Genomic DNA, 22,206 nt, shown 5'->3' on the forward strand with positions numbered 1-22,206 from the left:
CCTTCATCCCCCCAATATCGTGTCTCGAAGAATTCCGCAGCGAAGGTGCTGTATGACTCCTGGTGCTGATCTGCTGCCCCGGAATCCTCCAACTGCAGTCCGCTCTTCTCCAGATCCTCGAGCCCCATCCTCCCGGGCTCCTCGAGCCCCATCCTCCCGGGCTCCTCGAGCTCTTGCTCCTGTTCCTGCGCTCCCGGACTCCCCGGGAAAGTTTCCTCGGCTGGATTTGCACAGAGAGCGCGGAGAATCATAGAGATGGTGAGCAGCAGAATCCCCGACATTGCAGCCACCGCAAACTACCAGCAGAGCACGCAGCATGCAGGCAATGGGGATGTTAGCGGGAAACACCGAGAGACTGTGCCCGAGGATGGGGACTCCCCCCCCCCCCGACTTGTTTTTGTTAATATGTCTCCGTTAGTTGTCTCTGCATCACCAGCTCCATCTGCTTCACGCACACGCACCGTTACCAATGGTCACCTTACAAAGCGCATGATCCGCCCCCTCTTTTTCCCAACTCTCTCCTTTTCAACGCACTGCTGCTGCTGATTTGCAGTGTTAACATTAATACTTACCATTTTCTGTGGCAATGTATTAACACAGCATATTGGAGCAACAATACATAGTGCCATAAAGCATTAGGATGCAAGTTTTGCTTCTGCAATCCTTTGTACCCTTAAGATCTTCGTCTTATGAATATCACTGAAGAAGTGCTGGAGGGTGTAGATACTTCCTCGCAACTAGAAAGTAAATTTCAGCAGGCTGCTGCGAATAGTATTGGCAGAGGCCGAGGTATAGGTTGTTATACTGAACTTGGGGCTATGTGAAAACCAGTAGAATAAAAAGGGGAGGGGGAAGAAAACGTGGTGAAATTAGGAAATTGTTCTCTTACAAAAATAAATAAAAACATATATACAGGCATAACAGCATTGTGAAAAGATGCTATAACGGAACTTTTGTAAGTGCAGGTTCTTCAAAATTCGAACACCCCTCCCCCATAATCAGTTATTTTCCAATTCAGACTAGAATAAAAATTTGAATGGGTTAATTAGCATATTTGGTTCACCCTTCTTTCATACAAGACATAAGGCCATGTTACATGTTAAGACTGCGTTGTTACTGAACGACTGCAGGGCTTAAAACAAAAGTTCTAGGTAACTGAACTTGCCTGTCCTTTTCAAATAGTAAGAAGGACCAATATGGCGGCCAATGTAAATTTCCTATAAACTGTTGGTATTATTTAAGGAAAAGGCAAAAGTATATGAAAGGAACTATATACCTAGATCCTTACAGTGCAGAAGGCGGCCATTTGGCCCATTGAGTCTGTGCTGGCTCTTTGCTAGAGTAATCCAAAACTAATCCCATTATTCTGTTGTCTCTCCATAGTCATGTATCTTCCTCTGCTTCAAATAATCATCCCATTTTCCCTTAAGCTATGCAACTGTCCCTGCCTCGACCACTCCCTGTGGGAAAGCATTCCATGTTCCAACAACCCTCTATAAAAATAAATTTCTCCTAATCTCTCTCCTCAGTCTGTGGCAACTTTAAATTGATGATCCCTCATTACTGACTCCTCGACTAGAGGAAAATTGTCACTTCACATCCACTTTCTCAAACTTCTTAACTTTAAAAACCTCTATTAAATCTCCTATTAACCTTTTCTGCTCCAGTGGAAATAGCCCTGCAAGTAACTTAAAAATGCTTAAAAGTCTTCTACTGGACAATTGTAAACAATTTTACAACACCAAGTTATAGTCCAGCAATTTTACTGGACAGATATTGATTTATGTTGCCATGTGGCCAATTCAAGCCAACTAATAGATCTGGAGGGAAAAAAGTGTATGTCAGGAATACCATACATAGCTTAAATAACTACCATTTGTAAGAGCAGTGTGTTTTCAGTTCAATAAGAGTTTGAAAAACAAATATTACCTAAATGTTCCGGACCAATTGTTAAGGCTACTCTCTTGAACATGATCCCCAAATTAAATTAAATCCCATGAAACACATTTAAACTTCATTAGATTTGTTCTTATACTGAGTTGATTGAGAGGGCAAATCAGTGTCTTGATATAATTTGATTCTGTATTATGTTTAATATATATCTATACAGGTGAAACTAACATTTTTTAGCCTCTTAGCCTCACCCATATAGGTACATATTCAGCACAATACAAAAAATCATTCACGTATTATAATGAAATTAAAAAGACAAATAAGATTCTGTTTGGCTATCCTCACAGAGATACCCTCAGAGTCAAACTGCTGCTGTACTAAACCCATAATCATCAAAGCAAAAATAATCCATGTCCATGTCAAGCTGGTTGTTCATTTCAAAGGTCAAAATAATTATCAAAAGGACTTCGGATGTTATCAAATATTTGCATTTGTTCTTTTATTCTGAAGACAGAGAATCCATATTCATTAATTGTAGTAAGGCTCATTTCCAGTGATATTTAGATGTTTCCAAACTTGAGCAATTCATTTGTTATAGGAAGCAACCAGAAAACATATAGAGAGACAGAGCCAGAACTCTTGCTTAGTAACATAATCAGTTAACAGATAATTGATGTAGCCGCTATATTGGATCTAGCTAAACAGCACACAGTACTTGGTCTCCTTATCTAAGGAAGGATATATTTGCCTTGGAGGCGGTGCAATGAAGGTTCACTGGATTGGTTCCTGGGATGAGAGGGTTGTCCTATGAGGAGAGAATGGGCCTATACTCTCTGGAGTTTAGAAGAATCAGAGGTGATCTCATTGAAACATGTAAGATTCTGAGGGGGCTTGACAGGGTAGATGCTGAGAGGTTGTTTCCCCTGGCTGGCGAGTCTGGAATTAGGGGGCATAGTCTCAGGATAAGGGGTTAAGACTGAGGTGAAGAGGAATTTCTTCACTCAGAGGGTTGTAGATGCGGAGTCATTGAATATATTCAAGGCTGAGATAGATAGATTTTTGGACTCTAGGGGAATCAAGGGATATGGGGATCGGACGGGAAAGTGGAGTTGAGGCGAAAGATCAGCCATGATCTTATTGAATGGCAGAGCGGACTCAAGGGGCTGTATGGTGTATTCCTGCTCCTATTTCTTATGTTCTTCCCACTGCTTGCCTAGGCAGGACCTCCCTACCTGTTAGGCATTGCTGTGCAGGATTATCTGGAGAATAGCAGAAAGAATCTCAGCCTCCAGTGGCAGCGAATTGCTCCAGAGAGGCGAGGGGGAAAACCAGTGTTGGCAAAAAAAAATAGCTGTTGCATCCTTGTACAAAAAATCCTTTCCCCTTTGTTTTTTCAGCACCAGAGTTGGAATGTTATGTACAGAAAACAGTGCCTGTTGTAGTGAGCGAGCAAATGCATCATTAATTAAGTTTTTTCTGGTTATTATAATATGAATGCAGAAATTCTGCATTGATATTTCAATACTCAAGTAAAGCTACATGAAGGATGCTCAAATAAAATGGGATAACAGTATTCTGATCTTTTGAAACATTTTATTGGTACAATTTTGTGCATAATCAGCATCGATCAGCACACATAAATAAATACTATTAGCAGCAGTGTACCACAATGCAAATTTAGTAGGGTTGGTACAATATTTGATGCAGGGATCACGGGGCAGTCCTTGACATAACCTTTAAGTGCTAAATAACTATAATCATAAAAGCAGCACAAGACTAACATCACATGGAGGGGGGAAAGGAACAAGCATCTTCCTCATTCAACGGTGAGAAATTTCATAATGGCACCACACAGATACGAATTACTTTTCCCAATTATCATTCTAAAAATACAATCCACTGAACATTCATCAGTCAGGTACAACTTTTGTGATGTACAATTCAGTATTGGTATACTACAACTTCTACCTGAAAATTATTCAAGTACCGTCCCTCAAGAGTGTTTATTTACAATGAAAAACAAAAAAATTAAATATACTGGAATCTAAGAGTAAACATTAACAAATGACGCATATCTAATGTATATATATCATGTTAGAATCTGTCTTTAAGGAAACTCAACTTTAAAATTTTCTGCAGAAGTGTTCTAATTAAATTTAAAGATTTAGTTGAGTGAGATTCCTTCCTAAGCATTCATATGACAAATGACCTACTGTTTCACAATGATACTGTACTAAACTGGAAATGATCAATAATCCACAGGAAAACATTATGCACAGTATTGGAGTAAGATCAATTATTCTAAATTACAAAACCGTTTGGTCAGAGACCAGTTGTTAACTGTGCTTTAAGGTGAATCCCAAAGCTAAATGACTGAGAACGTTTTAACTCTGACAATTTGTGGGCTACTTATTAAAAACATAATGTTCCATAGTTGAGAGCAATCCTGAGGGCTCTGTCAATGGCTCAGTGGATAAATGTGTTATGTGATACCAGGCCACATTGTTCAGGAAGGTCCTGGATATATACATTTGGTCTGTGCTGACAGCCAATATCCATGATTGGCCTCAGGGTATCCAGAATAGGATCTGGCAGGACGGGAGGGGAGGAAGGGGCAGAAGCCACTGTTCCCACTCCCATTTGGTATTGTGACCCCTGATGGAGGAAGAGATGTGTTTGTGTGTGTACACATCAGGTAAGGACAGGGTGACGTTCAGCTGTTATGCCATCCAAATAGCCTGCTGATATGTACTGTACAGGCTTCCAAAAAAAGAACAGCCACTTGAGCTTTGCAGTGGAGGTCTTCCAGCATCAGTGGAACTGTGTTCCAAAATACCTCACTATCTGCAGGAGAGGAGAAAAAGTAAGAGAGAAAATTCTGAGCATATATCATGTATCATTGTCCCGTTAAAACTCCCCACTTGAGAAATGTCATCAAGTGATCAGACTCTTGTGAGCAGCACAAAATTATCATTTCAGTGATGGTCAAGTGTGCTGAAAATGCACTCAGTATTTTTCAGTAACACGAAAACTGCAAAGTTCATCAAATGTTAGTATTTAAAACTTAAGAAATATTAAGGCCTATTTTCACTGTAAACATTCTGCTTAACATATTTCTGGTTCTGTTGATCTTGTATTTTGTTACTTCAAAAACAAGTAAATAACTTAAAAGTAAAGGTAACATTCTGAAAAATATCAATACTATTTTACATACTTCCTGAATCATTCAGATCTAATCATTCTTTGTAATATTTTGGCTCTTTCACAGGCTACGATTGTGACAAGATTTTTGAAGAAAAATCCTACTTTTTTCAATAAAAGTACTTAATTGACCACAGCACAAAACAAAAAAAAAACATTATTTAAAAACAATTCCTCTAATGTCCCAGTTTAAGCTGCAGTTTTTATATCAGTACAACACAATTTTCCTTCTATGCAGAAATGACAGTATAACTCAGTAGTAAAGTCACCAATCTGATGATGCATCCAATTCATGGCTGGTAATGGAGGTACTTAGTCACATAACATTTTGGCTTTACACCAGCTGCACTTTAACTGGATTGCCTGAGAGGTTTTTAAACTTCATTTTTGTTAACTTTTTTTAAGCCAGCAAAGATCCAACTGTTCTGTTGGCAGTTCACGAACGTAAAAATTGAATTGGTATTTGGATGCACACACAGAGCTCTACTTTGCCTGACTGGTTAGCAATGCAGGGCCAGTGGTATAAATGATTACTGCCTGCCGGTACCAGTCCAAAGCGAGTTACCGCTATCAAATAATACCTGCAGTATCACAGGGCCATAATGCTGAAATACTAGATTGGTTCTGAATAGTTAGGCTAATAAAAAAATGATTCCTTAGTATTAATTCATGCTTCAATTTTGTCATCAGCTAATTTGTGTTACAAACTCCTCTATAGTTTTACCTGTATCTACTCTGCATGACATTAATTCCACTAATTAACATGTAAGCTTATTTGTCCATTGGTATAGTTACTATCAATCTTATACCTATCTGTTCTTTTTGTCACATAATCAGACTTCTGCACTCGTGTTTATTTGGGTTTTTTAATTTTTAGCAATGCTTCAGTTTCAACAGATTTGAGTTTTTTTCTAGTATTCTATTTTTTTGTGTTAAAGTATAAAATGGGCTTAAATTGGATAAAAATGGGACATGATTCACCCAGAAAAAGAAATTTCCTGGTACAATCATACAGGTGGGATTTCAAAAAATTAATTATCCACAACTATATGGAGTTGTTTGAAATGTTACCAACAAATCATGTTATTCATCAAAGTGAAACACAATCCTTTTCAGAGATTTGTTTATTATGATACCCAGTTCTGTACTAAAGACCTTCAAATTTTCTTGTGTGTTGTAGGCGTAGTGAGGCAGGGAGCAGGGATATAAAATTTATAAATGATCTCAGAATTTAATTAGTTATTTGAGAAATAGCACAAGTTTTGTGGCAAAGTAACAGAAAACACAGTGCTTTGCCCCAATTAAGTCACAGTTTACAAATCTTATAGAATTAAAAATAGTTCAACTGCTAAATCGAAAGTAGAATTGCCATGGAAGTGGACACACTTTGGTTGATAGTGTATATTCAAGGTATCTCTGCTTGTTGAGAGCATCTTTTGAGGCTGAGAAATGGTGCTGCTGAATCAACAGTAGGATCATGTTATTTATAATCCAGGTGAGATACAGTGTTGACAGATTGCAACCACATCCTCTTTGTGTCAACAGTTTTTCGATCAGTATGGTGAACATACAGAATGGATTTGACAGCAATTTGCCTACACTGTGCACCTTCGGCAACGATACCTAAAAAGAGATTATGGGATGTTTCTGTGAAATGCAGATTAATGATAAACCGTAAAGGCATTAAATGTCCTCCACAGGGCATTGCAGAAATATGTTTACATTCAAAAAAGCAGGATAATCTCTTTTAAGGCAACCATTAAGAATTGATAAGAAAAAACATCGATTTATATAGTTCTTATCATGTCCTCAGGACATCCCAAAATGCTTCATATTGAATTAATTACTTTTGAAGTGTAGGCAAACGCAGCAGCAAATTTGCACACAGCAGCAAATTTGCACACAGCAAGATCTCACAAACAGCAAATGAGACAAGTGACAGGTTAATTTGTTTTTGGTGTGGTAAGAGAGAATGTTGGCACGGATTCTAGGAGAATCCTGGTTGTTTTTGAATAGTGCCATGGGTTCTTTTACATTTACCTGAACTACACGTTTAATGACCTCAGACGAAAAATGACTCTCCCTCAGCACTGCACAGAAGTGTCAGCCTAGATTACCAGGTAAATTTTACAAATTTGCAGGCCCAAAGGGGAAAAAACCTGCAGAGTTCATTGACCTATGCACCCAAATTCCTGATGAGCACTCCTGGCAGGCAAAGCTCTGTGCCAGAGACATAAATTCTCAAAATTACCCTTTATGTACCTGCATCCTAGAGTGGCAGAAGATAGTGGACTTGAGCCCACTATCTTCTACCTCACAGGCAAGAATGCAGCTAACTGCGCCTGGATTAACATAAGCAAGTTGTATTTTCAGGCAGGCACACACTTCAGCTTGAACTTCACTACGAAATTAATTTGCTAATTATACTACATGTAATTTGCAATAGAAAGTGAACACCTTATTCAAATCTAATTTTTCCTTTCAAATGAGTCACCCTGCACATTATTTAATAAGATTTCAGAAGCAAAAAAATGCTACTGAGTCCATTTTCTTCTGCATTTTAAAGTGTTCTTCACTTGGTTATCATGAAACTGGTTCTAACTGGATTATATGCATTGTACTATGTATACCAGTTAATGTTATTTTAAAGATACAATGATTCCTAATCTGACTGCGCTGCAATGCATTAGCTACGCCAGTGGAGATTGTTGCTTAGTGGTAACTGGTATATTTTATTTATATATGTTTATATTATTTACTCAATGTTTAGTGAAATATGGCAAAATTAGTGAATGGGTCATAGACTAGAAAATAGAATTGGTTTCTTCTCTGCAAAATTAACTTCCATCAGATTGAATTGTTTATACTTTGTTGCACAGTGTTTCACATTATAATTAAAGAAAAATCCTCAATGACTGAGTGGGTGAATGCAATGCATGGTGTGATCCTGAGCCATACACACCAGGAAGCTATCATGTTCAATCTCTGGTTGGTGTTGAGTCAGATGATCTTGATCTAGATAGTGTTACAATTGCCCCAGGCTGAAGAAAGGGGAAAGTAATCAACGAGATTTCCTGCTCCAGATCATTATTCCTGTTAGAAAGTATAAACATGTAGATGCTGGGTGCAAAAAGGACCAGGCTCGACTATTACCCCCCTCCCTCTCAAATCTGGCCAGAGAGGTACAAATGAGAACAGTAATTCTTCCAAAATAAAAAATGCTGGAAATGCAGATTATTTCAATCAGCATCCTAAAGAGAAGTGTAAATATTTTGGGTGGGATCATTTGTCAGAAAGTTCAGTCTCATTAACTTATCAGAATATGTGAGCCAAGAGGTAATGAACTTTAATAAGGCCTCAGTGCGAGTACTGTGTGCAGTACTGGGCTCCACACTATAGGAAGGATGTTGAGGCTTTTGAGAGGGTACAATGTAAATTCACTAGGATGCTGCCTAATATGAGGAAATATAAATACGAAGAAAGACTTGAAAAATGTGGGGGTTTTTTTGCTAGAAGAATGCAAATTATGAGGTGATGTAATATAAGTATTTAAAATTATTAAAGGATGGGAAAGGGCAGATAGAAGCAGACTTTTGCCAGTAGTTGAGGGGTCAAGAACAAGGGACCATAGATACAAGATTAAACGTAAGAGATTTAGAACAAAGGGCAGGAGAACCTTTACACAGAGTTGTGAGGCTGTGCAATTCACTTCCTAGGATAGTGGTCAAGGCAGAAACAATGTCAACTTTCTAGGTTAGATTGGATAGATGGATGAAGTAAAAGGGGTTGAAGAAATGTGAGAGCAGGGTGGATAAACGTGATTAGAAATATTTGCTCATGTGTAGGGTAAATACCAACACGGACTGGTTAGGCCAAATGGCCAGTTTCCACGTTGTAACGTCTACGTATTTGTATGCATCAGTCTCTTTTTACGCTGATTGACTTGTGCATTTCTAGCATTTTCTGTTTTTAGTTCAGATTTCCACCAATGCTGTTCTTTTCATCTCCATGGAATCCCAGCTGAGAAATATTTTTCATCCAGTATTTGAACTCTTTGCAGTACCCTTTAAGGCCTTTTATTAAATGACAAGAACACAATCGTCAGAGGGCTATCAATCATTGTGGTAAATTGTCATTGCACTTAACTGTGCTGACAATATCTACTGTGCATTTGAATCACAAAATAACCAATGTCATTGCTGTTTGATTTTGTCCAAAACCTTATGCTTACAGTCAGGTTATCCGCCTAAAACATAATCCATGGAAGTGTTGAGTTATATATGTATAGAGGGTATTACTGGAGCACATGATTACTGATTCACCATTTTGGAGTACATGGTACTAGAGCTCAGGAAACAACATCCTGAAATTCGTTAAAGGATTTCATTAAAAATAGACTCAGTTCCCATGAAAATTAAAAACATTTTGTAAAATACCATGGGATCCAAAATGACTTTTTAATATAGATTTTTACCAGACATCTAGTAAATTATTTCATATTGAGATAACATACACCTTCACACGTCTTTGTATTAGGTACCCCAATATTTGCCTAAAACATAATGGTCCACATGCTGAATTAACTCCCGAAGTTAAGGTTCCCAACTTTCCACCATATTGGTGCAACTGTTGTGTACCTTACGAAATCACCCAATTACACATCTTGAAACACATAACTTTAAAAACCATTCCAGTTTCTTTAGACAAACCTTGGCTTAAAAGTATTATTTACAATAAAGCATTTAATCACAACATCTTTCATTATTTTTTGGCATCAGTGTCATTAACTGGTACCTGCACACATCATCAGAAAGATATGGCCGACACCATTCTGAAAACGGTGAATGAGCCATTGAAGAGGTCTACTGTTCTCAACATGCAAGTCACTTAACGCTGGAGTATTTCCCTATATATTTGAGAAACAGGATATTCTAAATTTGCAAATCAAACTATCTTACTACAAAACAACAGTGCTGGGAATTTCCTCAAGAGGTTCTCCCAATTGGTCACTGTAACTTCGGAAGGAACCCTGTTTACATGGCCTATCTGAGGTTTCCACCAAAGTTACGGAGGCTGACAGGGAGAACCACTCCCGCCCGCCCACACCCCCACCCGCACCCCGACCCCCCGACCCCCCAACCCCCTCCCGAGGTAAATTTCGGAGCAAGTCTCTACAAACTGAGGCAGTCATATGAGCCTTACTGTAAGACTAAACAATTGTGCATCAGCATTAATAGTGTATGTATAACTCAAGAGTGAGGTTGTAATGTCCTCAAGATATTGTTTAGAACCCTATAGAAAATTAATAAAATTTAATTTTAAAAAACTTTAGGTTTGCTCCCCAAAAATATCATTTTTATGTAATTTTTCTGCCAATAGCCTACCATTTCACACAATGCTAATGTTGAACATTAGCAGTTAAAATGATGCACATGAACTGTACAAGAATCTACTGCAAGGCAAAAATGTCTAGTTTTACAGTAAGATATTAACTTACTCAATTCAATTCTGCGAAATTGTTTGAAAATGGGTTTAACTGAATACAAGGCCTTTTGTCAACTTTTCTTTTGAAACAAATTCAATTATAGGGCATTTTGATGAGAATTCCTTTTTTTCTATCTGCAAGTGTAAACTCCACTTAATTGTATCTTAAGCACAACCATTTGGCCAAGGTTTTGTCTTGATTTAGGAACATAGGAAGATGAGTAGGCCATTCAGCCCCTCGTGCCTCCTCCGCCATTTAAAAAAAATACCTAGATGTGGGAGTATATTGTGGGGACATACAACTATGTTTAATACAAACTTGAGTTTGAGTATAGCAATCCCACATCTAGTTGTATTAAGGTGGCTGCAGAGGCTTTGTTAAAGAGTATTTTTTTAAAATACTAATAGATCCATCATAAGTTAACTCTTTCCTTTCACACAAAACTAGACCAGCAAAATGTAATGGCTCAGAAATAGCTCCGGTTATACAAAATGACTGTTTTCCATAGTCCTATCAAAATATTCTCCAAAACATAGTGCAAATATATACAGACTTTGTTTTCTTACAATTAAAGTAAGCTGTGCACACCACTTGTTGTGAATGGCCTTTTCAACAGAACAAACCTTCACACTGCTGCATTGATGACACCTGTTACAGAGGCAGTAGCAGAGACTAAGTTTATGCTGACCCTTGTAAAGCATCTCTTTCCTGATTAAAGCAGGAAAGTAATGTAAACATCCAGTTCAGTATGATAAAAAATAAACACGCTTTTATGAATCACGATGAAGAACGTGTAACAAACTGCACGCATTGAAGCTGCTTTGTCTGACATTCAAGAAAAGGAATGTAAACAGACTGAAGGCACACGGAGGCCCTGGTCCAGTCCTCGCCAGCTGATCCAAGCTGCGCTTTCACAGTTCCGTCATCAAAAGACGTTTCATTATCTTCTCTCGATCCAGTTCACGCCTCAAATTATCGGCACTGTAAACAATGGATAATCAGTTTGTTACACAAACATGATACTTTCCTCCAACATTGCTGAGGCATTGTACAACAATAATACTTATAGCTATTTTATGTTATCATCAGTAATGGTTATCGCTTTATTAGCCCATTGCTTCTTAATTCACATATCTTGTCATCACCAATTACTGTAAAATGCTCATCATTGATTTGTTGGGGAATGTCAAATTAATCAGCAAGTTAATGGTTAGCAAACTCAATCACAGCACACAAATATGAAATTACACTTTGTAATGTTAAATGCAGGAGTTACATATTAAAATATAATCTGTAATCCAGGTATTTGCTTCTGGAGCTTGTTAACATGATTAAAATTTAAAAAACACAGCTTCAACACTAAATAAATTGCTGCACAATTATTTTTAAAAATATATCTTGCTCAATCCTAAAGACCGTAACACCCACTTTCCACTTAAAATCCTTACAATACCCCTGTGTTTGAAAATGTTATTTAGTAGCTACACTGAGCTCAAGTACAGGGCAATTTATATTTAAACGAGTAAATGGTGATGCTTTTCTCACTGGCACCTTTCTGTGATGGTAAGGTAGAATTTCAAACATTGCCGTTTCACTTTAAACCCCATTCCCCAACAATTCCCAGTCCATTTACAACAGAAGGATTATAGTCCCTTACCTGATTTAACATTTGAAAATGACATTGGATTCTCAGAACAAGTTTTCTGGACTCAGATGTCCTTTAGGGATACTAAACAACCCTAACTGGCCAAATGTGTCCATGAATTGAGCAAAACTTGTATCAGATGCTAATCTGAGATTCGTACTTTTAAGGTGCTTACTAGCCGTCTAATGGGCAAGTGGATTTCACTTCTGATTCCAAATGCCTAGGAACATGGCTGCTACTGTCCCCTACCTTCTCTCACCCGGTTTGGAGTTTTGCATAATTCCTCTACTTCTTTGATGATGACACAGGGACCAATTGAAGAAAATTGACGGTTTTCAACACAAATTTTTTAATTAAAAAATGATCTTTTGTGAATTTTGGGTTTACCAAGGTCAGGGATGTTAGTTCTGGGCAGTTGAATCTTTTCCATTTTAGAAATCTGTCAACTTCTAGCACTCCAAGGTCAGATACAGAACAGCTCCCTCTACCCAAAAACGTGCCTTAGCTATATCCTTGATAGAGCAACCCCCGATACACCAGTACATTTTGTACAAAACATAATTCAAGCTCATTTTTCAATGCAAATGCATTGTGTTTGGTACAAAACATCTGTTGTAAAGAAACATTATTCCCACACATTCACTATGCATTTGAAAACGTCCATATGTAGTGTTAATATGCAAAGATTTCAAAAAATACTTCTCAACTTTTAAAAAAAAATGTTTGGTCCTTGTGTATTGGTCAAAGAATTCTGCTACAAATTGGTAAAAACATACCAAGATTTTCCATGTCTAGCAATTCCAAACATCTTCGATAAACTAAAATAAAAATCAGAAAATAGTGGAAATACACAACAGCTCTGTCAGCATCTGATTCTGAGTACAGGCCCTTCATTACAATATTAATCTGTATTTCTAAATTGCTGATGGATCTGCTAGGTACTTCCAGCATTTGGTGCTTTTATTTCACACTTTCAGCATTTGCATTCTTTTTAATCACCATCCACAGATTATATGGAACTATTTTCAGAGCCTGCAGGTACGTGTAGATTGGATTCACACACAGGCTGAATCAGATGACCTTTGCCATTATGGAATGTGGTGGGAGTCATTTCCCCCTTATTGCAAGAGCTTACATTTTAACTGATAAAAAGAACCAGAGAACATTATGCAAAAGAGTCATTGTGTAAAGCCATTCTCAAACTCTGCACTACTCATGAGGCATCAGGTTTGGTTTCAACATATACCCACAGGCTATTTTTAAGAAATTCTAGAATAACATAGCCAGGAGTATGCTACATAGAATTACGTAGAATTTTACAACACAGAAACAGGCCATTCGGCCCAACTGGTCTACGCTGGTGTTTATGCTTCACACAAGCCTCCTCCCACCTTACTTCATCTCACCCTATCAACATATTCCTTTTTCCCCATGTACTTATCTAGCTTCCCCTTAAATGCATTTGTGCTAATCACCTCAACCACTTCATGCGGTAGCGAGTTCCACATTCTCACCACTCTCTGAATAAAGAAGTTTCTCCTGAATTCCTTATTGGATTTATTAGTGACCATCATATGTTGATGGCCCCTAGTTTTGGACTCCCCTACAAGTGGGGACATTTTCTCTATGTCTACCCTAGACATAAATTTCAAAGACCTCTACTTGGTCACCTCTCAGACTTCTGTTTCTAGAGAAATGAGCCCCAGCTACAAGGCTGATGGACAACAAAGGGGGCTTTACAAATTGAAAACACAACTTAAAAAAAAAATACAAGTTTTTCAATTTGCTTACAGTTTTTTTGTAGTTTATGGTTAGGTTCATTATCATTCTTTCCATGGCCTTTGAGTACATGGTCTGTGAAGGAACCCTGTGTGAGGTTCCATATTTTTGTAGTTGATCTTGTGCTAGATTTAAATGTTCTGTGGCCGTTTCATTTCTCTTGTGATGTAATTAATTTCTATACAGAAGTGTGTTTTAGGTAGCATGCAATACTTTGTCAGAAGGTTCTTTCTTCTTACATCACATGACAAGAAGGTATAGATTTTGTTTAAGCAACATTATAGTCCTTGACCAGAGTATAATAAGGACACCTGGCAGGATTTACTGAAAAATATTGTTTATTAGAATAATATCATGCATATGCATGTCATAATATTTACAAGTTGATAGGTTTCCTGAAAAGTACATGCAACTCCTGCAGTGGTCTACTGATAAAGTCCACCCCAGTGCAGCACTGAGCCATATCAACCAGAAGATCTTGATTCGATTCCTGGTCTGTCCCATGATGGCTGATCTCAGCTGGGGAATAATTGGGGTATAGAAAGAGGAAAACTCTCTTGGGGCTCCTGTCTGACCTCTCTCGAATGATCCTATCTGTAAAGTTTGGATGTGGATGTTGGATGAGATCGGGCCAGACTGCAATGCCTTCCACCGTTGAATAGTTTGCCAGCACTCAACTATGTAGGCTCACATGTGAAGTATGGCCATTTGAGCAAGAGGGCTACCAGCACCCATTTGACCATATGCTAACAAAAGTCAATCCTCCAGAATAGGAGGGAGAAAATGTGAAAATACTGAAAAAGTAATCAACTTTGGGATTATATTTGCATTAGAAATCAAAATGAAACACTTGATATGTTGCAGCATTCAATAACTTAGAAGCTTAGATCGTTTTGAAGATCTGTAAGTGAGGTTTTAATACTTGTCCCAATATTTCTATATATGGAATTTGTTAGCAGTTTCTTCTACTGAAACAACAGCAGTATTACTGCACGTGAACATCACACATACTGAAGCACAATGCTTTGTTGTCCAGTACACGTTCTCTATTTTCTTTCCCAGGCCACATGTCGCCACGATCACTGTTAATGAACTTCCATCCTGGAGAGATGCAGTCTAATAGTGGTCATTAATACCAGGTGAAATGTTATTGCAAAGCCATGGGATGCAGCAATTTAACTGTGAATTGGTGAAAATTAGTAAGCAAGTTTGGAGGGCAGAGGAAACAAAAGTTAGAAAATAGACAACAAAAGAATTTGGCAGTGCTTAATGGTATATACTTCAATGCAAGGAGTCTAGTGAATAAGGCTTTTGAGCTGAGAGCACAGAAAGACACATGGAAGTATGATATTATAGTTATTACTGAAACATGGCTTAAAGAGGGGCAGGAATGGCAACTCAACATTCCTGGTTACAGGGTTTTCAGACGAGATAGAGAGGGGGATAAAAAAAGGAGGAGGGGTGGCAATATTGGTTAAAGAAACAATTACAGCTGTGAGGAGTGATAATATGTTAGAAGGATCAAATTAGACCACATGGGTTGAAATGAAGAAAAGGGGCAATCACACTGCTGGGAGTGTACTATAGACACCCCCAAATAGTCAGAGGGAGACAGAAGGGAAAATTAGTAGGCAAATTTCCGAAAAGTGCAAAGACAATAGGGCAGGAATAGTAGGGGATTTCAACTACCGTAATATTAACTGGGACACAATCAGTGTAAAAGGTATAGAGGGCACAGAATTCTTCAATTGCATTCAGGAGAACTTTTTTAGCCAGTAAGTAGCATGCCCAACAAGGAGGGGGGCAGTTCTGGAGTTAGTTTTAGGGAATGAAGCTGGGCAAGTGGAAGGGGTATCAGTGAGAGAGCATTTTGGTGGTAGTGATCATAATTCAGTTAGATTTAGTGTAGTTGTGGAAAAGGACAAAGACAGAACAGGAGTAAAAGTTCTCAAATGGGGAAAGGCCAATTTTACTGAGATGTAATTCAGCAAAAGTGGACTGGAAACAGCTACTTGAAGGTAAATCAGTGTCAGAGCAGTGGGAGGCATTCAAGGAGGAGATAGTGAGGGTTCAGAGCAAATATGTTCCCACAAAGAAAAAGGGTGGGTTTCCCAAATCTAGAGCCCCCTGGATGTCAAGGAGCATACAGGGTAGGATAAGGCAAAAAAGGGAAGTCTAGATTAAACTGCATTTATTTCAATGCAAGAAGTCTGATGGGCAAGGCAGATGAACTCAGGGCATGGATGGGTACATGGGACTGGGATGTTATAGCTATTACTGAAACATGGCTAAGGGAGGGGCAGGACTGGCAGCTCAATGTTCCAGGGTACAGATGCTATAGGAAAGATAGAGCAGGAGGTAAGAGAGGAGGGGGAGTTGCGTTCTTGATTAGGGAGAACATCACGGCAGTAGTGAGAGGGGATATATCCGAGGGTTCGCCCACTGAGTCCATATGGGTAGAACTGAAAAATAAGAAGGGAGAGATCACTTTGATAGGATTGTACTACAGACCCCCAAATAGTCAACGGGAAATTGAGGAGCAAATATGTAAGGAGATTACAGACAGCTGCAAGAAAAATAGGGTGGTAATAGTAGGGGACTTTAACTTTCCCAACATTGACTGGGACAGCCATAGCATTAGGGGCTTGGATGGAGAGAAATTTGTTGAGTGTATTCAGGAGGAATTTCTCATTCAGTATGTGGATGGCCCGACTAGAGAGGGGGCAAAACTTGACCTCCTCTTGGGAAATAAGGAAGGGCAGGTGACAGAAGTGTTAGTGAGGGATCACTTTGGGACCAGTGATCATAATTCCATTAGTTTTAGGATATCTATGGAGAAGGATAGGTCTGGCCCAAAAGTTAAAATTCTAAATTGGGGAAAGGCCAATTTTGATGGTATTAGACAGGAACTTTCAGAAGTTGATTGGGAGAGTCTGTTGGCAGGCAAAGGGACGTCTGGTAAGTGGGAGGCTTTCAAAAGTGTGTTAACCAGGGTTCAGGGTAAGCACATTCCTTATAAAGTGAAGGGCAAGGCTGGTAGAAGTAGGGAACCTTGGATGACTCGGGAGATTGAGGCACTAGTCAAAAAGAAGAAGGAGGCATATGACATGCATAGGCAGCTGGGATCAAGTGGATCCCTTGAAGAGTATAGAGATTGCTGGAGTAGAGTTAAGAGAGAAATCAGGAGGGCAAAAAGGAGATATGAGATTGCTTTGGCAGATCAGGCAAAGGTGAATCCAAAGAGCTTCTACAAATACATAAAGGGCAAAAGGGTAACTAGGGAGAGAGTAGGGCCTCTTAAGGATCAACAAGGTCATCTATGTGCGGAACCACAAGAGATGGGTGAGATCCTGAATGAATATTTCACATCGGTATTTACGGTTGAGAAAGGCATGGATGTTAGGGAACTTGGGGAAATAAATAGTGATGTCTTGAGGAGTGTACATATTACAGAGAGGGAGGTGCTGGAAGTCTTAACGCGCATCAAGGTAGATAAATCTCCGGGACCTGATGAAATGTATCCCAGGACGTTATGGGAGGTTAGGGAGGAAATTGCGGGTCCCCTAGCAGAGATATTTGAATCATCCACCGCTACAGGTGAGGTGCCTGAAGATTGGAGGGTAGCAAATGTTGTGCCTTTGTTTAAGAAGGGCGGCAGGGAAAAGCCTGGGAACTACAGACCAGTGAGCCTGACATCTGTAGTGGGTAAGTTGTTAGAGGGTATTCTGAGGGACAGGATCTACAGGCATTTGGAGAGGCAGGGACTAATTAGGAACAGTCAGCATGGTTTTGTGAGAGGAAAATCATGTCTCACGAATTTGATTGAGTTTTTTGAAGGGGTAACCAAGAAGATAGATGAGGGCTGTGCAGTAGACGTGGTCTACATGGACTTCAGCAAAGCATTTGACAAGGTACCGCATGGTAGGTTGTTACATAAGGTTAAATCTCATGGGATCCAAGGTGAGGTAGCCAATTGGATACAAAATTGGCTTGACGACAGAAGACAGAGGGTGGTTGTCGAGGGTTGTTTTTCAAACTGGATGCCTGTGTCCAGCGGTGTGCCTCAGGGATCGGTGCTGGGTCCGCTGTTATTTGTTATTTATATTAATGATTTGGATGAGAATTTAGGAGGCATGGTTAGTAAGTTTGCAGACGACACCAAGATTGGTGGCATTGTGGACAGTGAAGAAGGTTATCTAGGATTGCAACGGGATCTTGATAAATTGGGCCAGTGGGCCGATGAATGGCAGATGGAGTTTAATTTAGATAAATGTGAGGTGATGCATTTTGGTAGATCGAATCGGGCCAGGACCTACTCCGTTAATGGTAGGGCGTTGGGGAGAGTTATAGAACAAAGAGATCTAGGAGTACAGATTCATAGCTCCTTGAAAGTGGAGTCACAGGTGGATAGGGTGGTGAAGAAGGCATTCAGCATGCTTGGTTTCATTGGTCAGAACATTGAATGCAGGAGTTGGGATGTCTTGTTGAAGTTGTACAGGGCATTGGTGAGGCCACACTTGGAGTACTGTGTACAGTTCTGGTCACCCTATTATAGAAAGGATATTATTAAACTAGAAAGAGTGCAGAAAAGATTTACTGGGATGCTACCGGGACTTGATGGTTTGACTTACAGGGAGAGGTTAGACAGACTGGGACTTTATTCCCTGGAGAGTAGGAGGTTAAGGGGTGATCTTATAGAAGTCTATAAAATAATGAGGGGCATAGATAAGGTCGATAGTCAAAATCTTTTCCCAAAGGTAGGGGAGTCTATAACGAGGGGGCACAGATTTAAGGTGAGAGGGGAGAGATACAAAAGGATCCAGAGGGGCAATTTTTTCACTCAAAGGGTGGTGAGTGTCTGGAACGAGCTGCCAGAGGCAGTAGTAGAGGTGGGTACAATTTTGTCTTTTAAAAAGCATTTGGACAGTTACATGGGGAAGATGGGTATCGAGGGATATGGGCCAAGTGCAGGCAATTGGGACTAGCTTAGTGGTATAAACTGGGCGACATGGACATGTTGGGCCGAAGGGCCTGTTTCCATGTTGTAACTTCTATGATTCTATGATTCTATGATTATGTCAGATACCGGAGAGCTCAATACTGCAGAAAGCCTACAGGAGTATAAAAAGTGCAGGGGTGAAATTAAAAAGGAAATTAGGAAGGCAAAGAGAGGGCATGAAAAAATACTGGCAAGTAATATCAAGGAAAACCCATAGATGTTTTATAAATACATAAAGAGCAATAGGATAACTAAAGAAAGAGTAGGGCCTATTAGAGACCAAAAAGGTAACCTGTGTGTGGAGCTGGAAGATGTGGGTACAGTTCTTAATGAATACTTTGCATCTGTCTTCACAAAAGAGGGGACGATGGCTGATCTTTGACCTCACCTCCACTTTCCCTGCCCGATCCCCATATCCCTTGATTCCTCTAGAGTCCAAAAATCTATCTATCTCATCCTTGAATATATACAACAACTCAGCCCCCTGGGGTAGAGAATTCCAAAGATTCACAACCCTCTGAGTGAAGAAATTCCTCCTCATCTCAGTCTTAAATGGCCGACCCCTTATCCTGAGACTGTGCCCTCTGGTTCTGGACTCTCCAGCCAAGGGAAACAACCTCTAAGCATCTATCCTGACAAGCCCTCTCATAATCTTATATGTTTCAATGAGATCACCTCTCATTCTTCTAAACTCCAGAGAGTATAGGCTCATTTTACTCACCTTCTCCTCTTAAGACAACCCTCTCATCCCAGGAATTAATCTAGTGAACCTTTGTTGCACCACCTCTGAGGCAAATATATCCTTCCTTAGCTAAGTAGACCAAAACTGTATGCTGTACTCCAGGTGAGGTCTCACTTAAGCCCTGTACAATTGTAGTAAGACTTCCTTACTCTTGTACTCCAACCCCCTTGCAATCAAGGCCAACATGCCATTTGCTTTCCTAATTGCTTGCAGACATTGTACTTAAGGAGGAGGAGTGTGAAATATTGGCTGGGATAAACATAGTGAGGTAGGAAATATTAAGGGGATCAGCATTTTTAAAAGTAGATAAATCACCAGGCCCGGATGAAATGTATCCCAGGCTGTTAAAAGAAGCAAGGGAGGAAATAGTGGAGGCTCTGACCATCATTTTGCAATCCTCACTGGCTACAGGCATGGTGCTGGAAAACTGCTAATTTTGTACCATTGTTTAAAAAGGGAGAAAGGGATAGACCAAGTAATTACAGGCCAGTCAGTCTAACCTTGTTGGTGGGCAAATTATTGGAAACAATTCTGAGCGACAGTATTATTCATCATTTACAAAGGCACAGATTAATCAAGGACAGTCAGCATGGATTTGTTAAGGGAAGGTCATGCTGACTAACTTGATTGAATTTCTTGAGGAGGTAACAAGGAGGGTCGATGAGGGTAATGCGTTTGATGTGGTCTACGTGGATTTTAGCAAGGCTTTTGACAAGGTCCTACATGGTAGACTGGTCAAAAAAGTAAACGCCCAGGGGATCCAAGGAAAAGTGGCAAGTTGGATCCAAAACTGGCTCAATGGCAGGAAGCAAAGGGATAACGGTCGATGGGTGTTTTTGTAACTGGAAGGCTGTTTCCAGTGGGGTTACGCAGGGCTCAGTAGTAGGTCCCTTGCTTTTTGTGGTATATATTAATGATTTATACTTAAATGTAGGGGGCATGATTAAGAAGTTTGCAGATGATACAAAAATTGGCCATAGGAATATTGGAACAGGAGTAGGCCATTCAGCCCCTCGAGCCTGCTCCGCCATTTGATAAGATCATGGCTGATCTGTGATCGAACTCCATATACCTGCCTTTGGCCCATATCCCTGCCTTTGGCCCATATCCCTTAATACCTTTGGTTGCCAAAAAGCGATCTATCTCAGATTTAAATTTAGCAATTGAGCTCGTATCAATTGCTGTTTACGGAAGAGAGTTCCAACTTCTATCACCCTTTGTGTGTAGAAATGTTTTCTAATATCACTCCTGAAAGGTCTGGCTCTAAGTTTTAGACTGTGCCCCCTCCTCCTAGAATCCCCAACCAGTGGAAATAGTTTCTCTCTATCCACCCGACCTGTTCCCCTTAATATCATATAAACTTCAATCAGATCACCCCTTAACCTTCGAAACTCCAGAGAATACAACCCCAATTTGTGTAATATCTCCTCGTAACTTAACCCTTGAGTCCGAGTATCATTCTGGTAAACCTACACTGCACTCCATCCAAGGCCAATATGTCCTTCCGAAGGTGCGGTGCCCAGAACTGCTCACAGTACTCCAGGTGCGGTCTAACCAGGGTTTTGTATAGCTGCAGCATAACTTCTGCCTCCTTGTACTCTAGTCCTCAATGATCTATGTACCTGAACCCCTAAGTCCCTTTGAACATCCATTGTTTTTAAACTTTTTACCATTCAGAAAGTACCCTGTTCTATCCTTTTTTGATCCAAAGTGGATGACCTCACATTTGCCTACATTGAATTCCATTTGCCACAGTTTTGCTCATTCACCTAATCTATCAATATCGCTTTGTAATTTTATGTTTTCATCTACACTGCTTACAATGCCACCAATCTTTATGTCATCGGCAAACTTAGATATGAGACTTTCTATGCCTTCATCAAAGTCGTTAATAAATATTGTGAATAATTGAGGCCCCAAGACAGATCCCTGCAGGACTCCATTAGTCACATCCTGCCAATGTGAGTACCTACCCATTATCCCTACTCTCTGTCGCCTTTCGCTCAGCCAACTTCCTGACCAAGTCCGTACTTTACCCTCGATTCCATAGGCTTCTATCTTAGCTAACAGTCTCTTATGTGGGACCTTATCAAATGCCTTCTGGAAGTCCATATAAATAACATCCATTGACATTCCTCTGTCCACTATTTTAGTCACCTCTTCAAAAAAATTCAATCAGGTTTGTCAGGCACGACCTACCTTTCACAAATCCATGCTGGCTCTCTCTGATTAACTGAAAATTCTCGAGGTGTTCAGTCACCCTATCCTTAATTATAGACTCCAGCATTTTCCCCACAACAGATGTTAGGCTAACTGGTTTATAATTCCCTGGTTTTCCTCTCTCTCCTTTCTTAAAAAGCGGAGTGACATGTGCAATTTTCCAATCTAGAGAACTTTGAAAGATTATAGTTCGGGCATCTGCAATGTGCTCACCTACTTCCTTTAAAACCCTGGGATGGAAA

General features: G+C 39.6%; 2 protein-coding genes across 2 annotated transcripts in view; both read right to left on the bottom strand.

The window, feature by feature from the left end:
• LOC137334122 (DOMON domain-containing protein FRRS1L) overlaps positions 1–281 on the bottom strand; it is a 54,988-nt gene extending 54,707 nt beyond the window's left edge. Inside the window, exon 1 of the mRNA XM_067998644.1 lies at positions 2–281. Within this exon, the coding sequence (XP_067854745.1) occupies positions 2–281 (280 nt within the window). The remainder of the gene's footprint in view (position 1) is intronic.
• Positions 282–10,605: 10,324 nt separating this feature from the next.
• Positions 10,606–22,206, bottom strand: part of LOC137341713 (band 4.1-like protein 4B) — a 282,961-nt gene continuing 271,360 nt past the window's right edge. Inside the window, exon 25 of the mRNA XM_068005123.1 lies at positions 10,606–11,560. Within this exon, the coding sequence (XP_067861224.1) occupies positions 11,491–11,560 (70 nt within the window). The 3' untranslated portion in view covers positions 10,606–11,490. The remainder of the gene's footprint in view (positions 11,561–22,206) is intronic.

This window comes from Heptranchias perlo, chromosome 2, assembly GCF_035084215.1.
Source record: "Heptranchias perlo isolate sHepPer1 chromosome 2, sHepPer1.hap1, whole genome shotgun sequence".
Lineage (NCBI taxonomy): Eukaryota > Metazoa > Chordata > Chondrichthyes > Hexanchiformes > Hexanchidae > Heptranchias > Heptranchias perlo.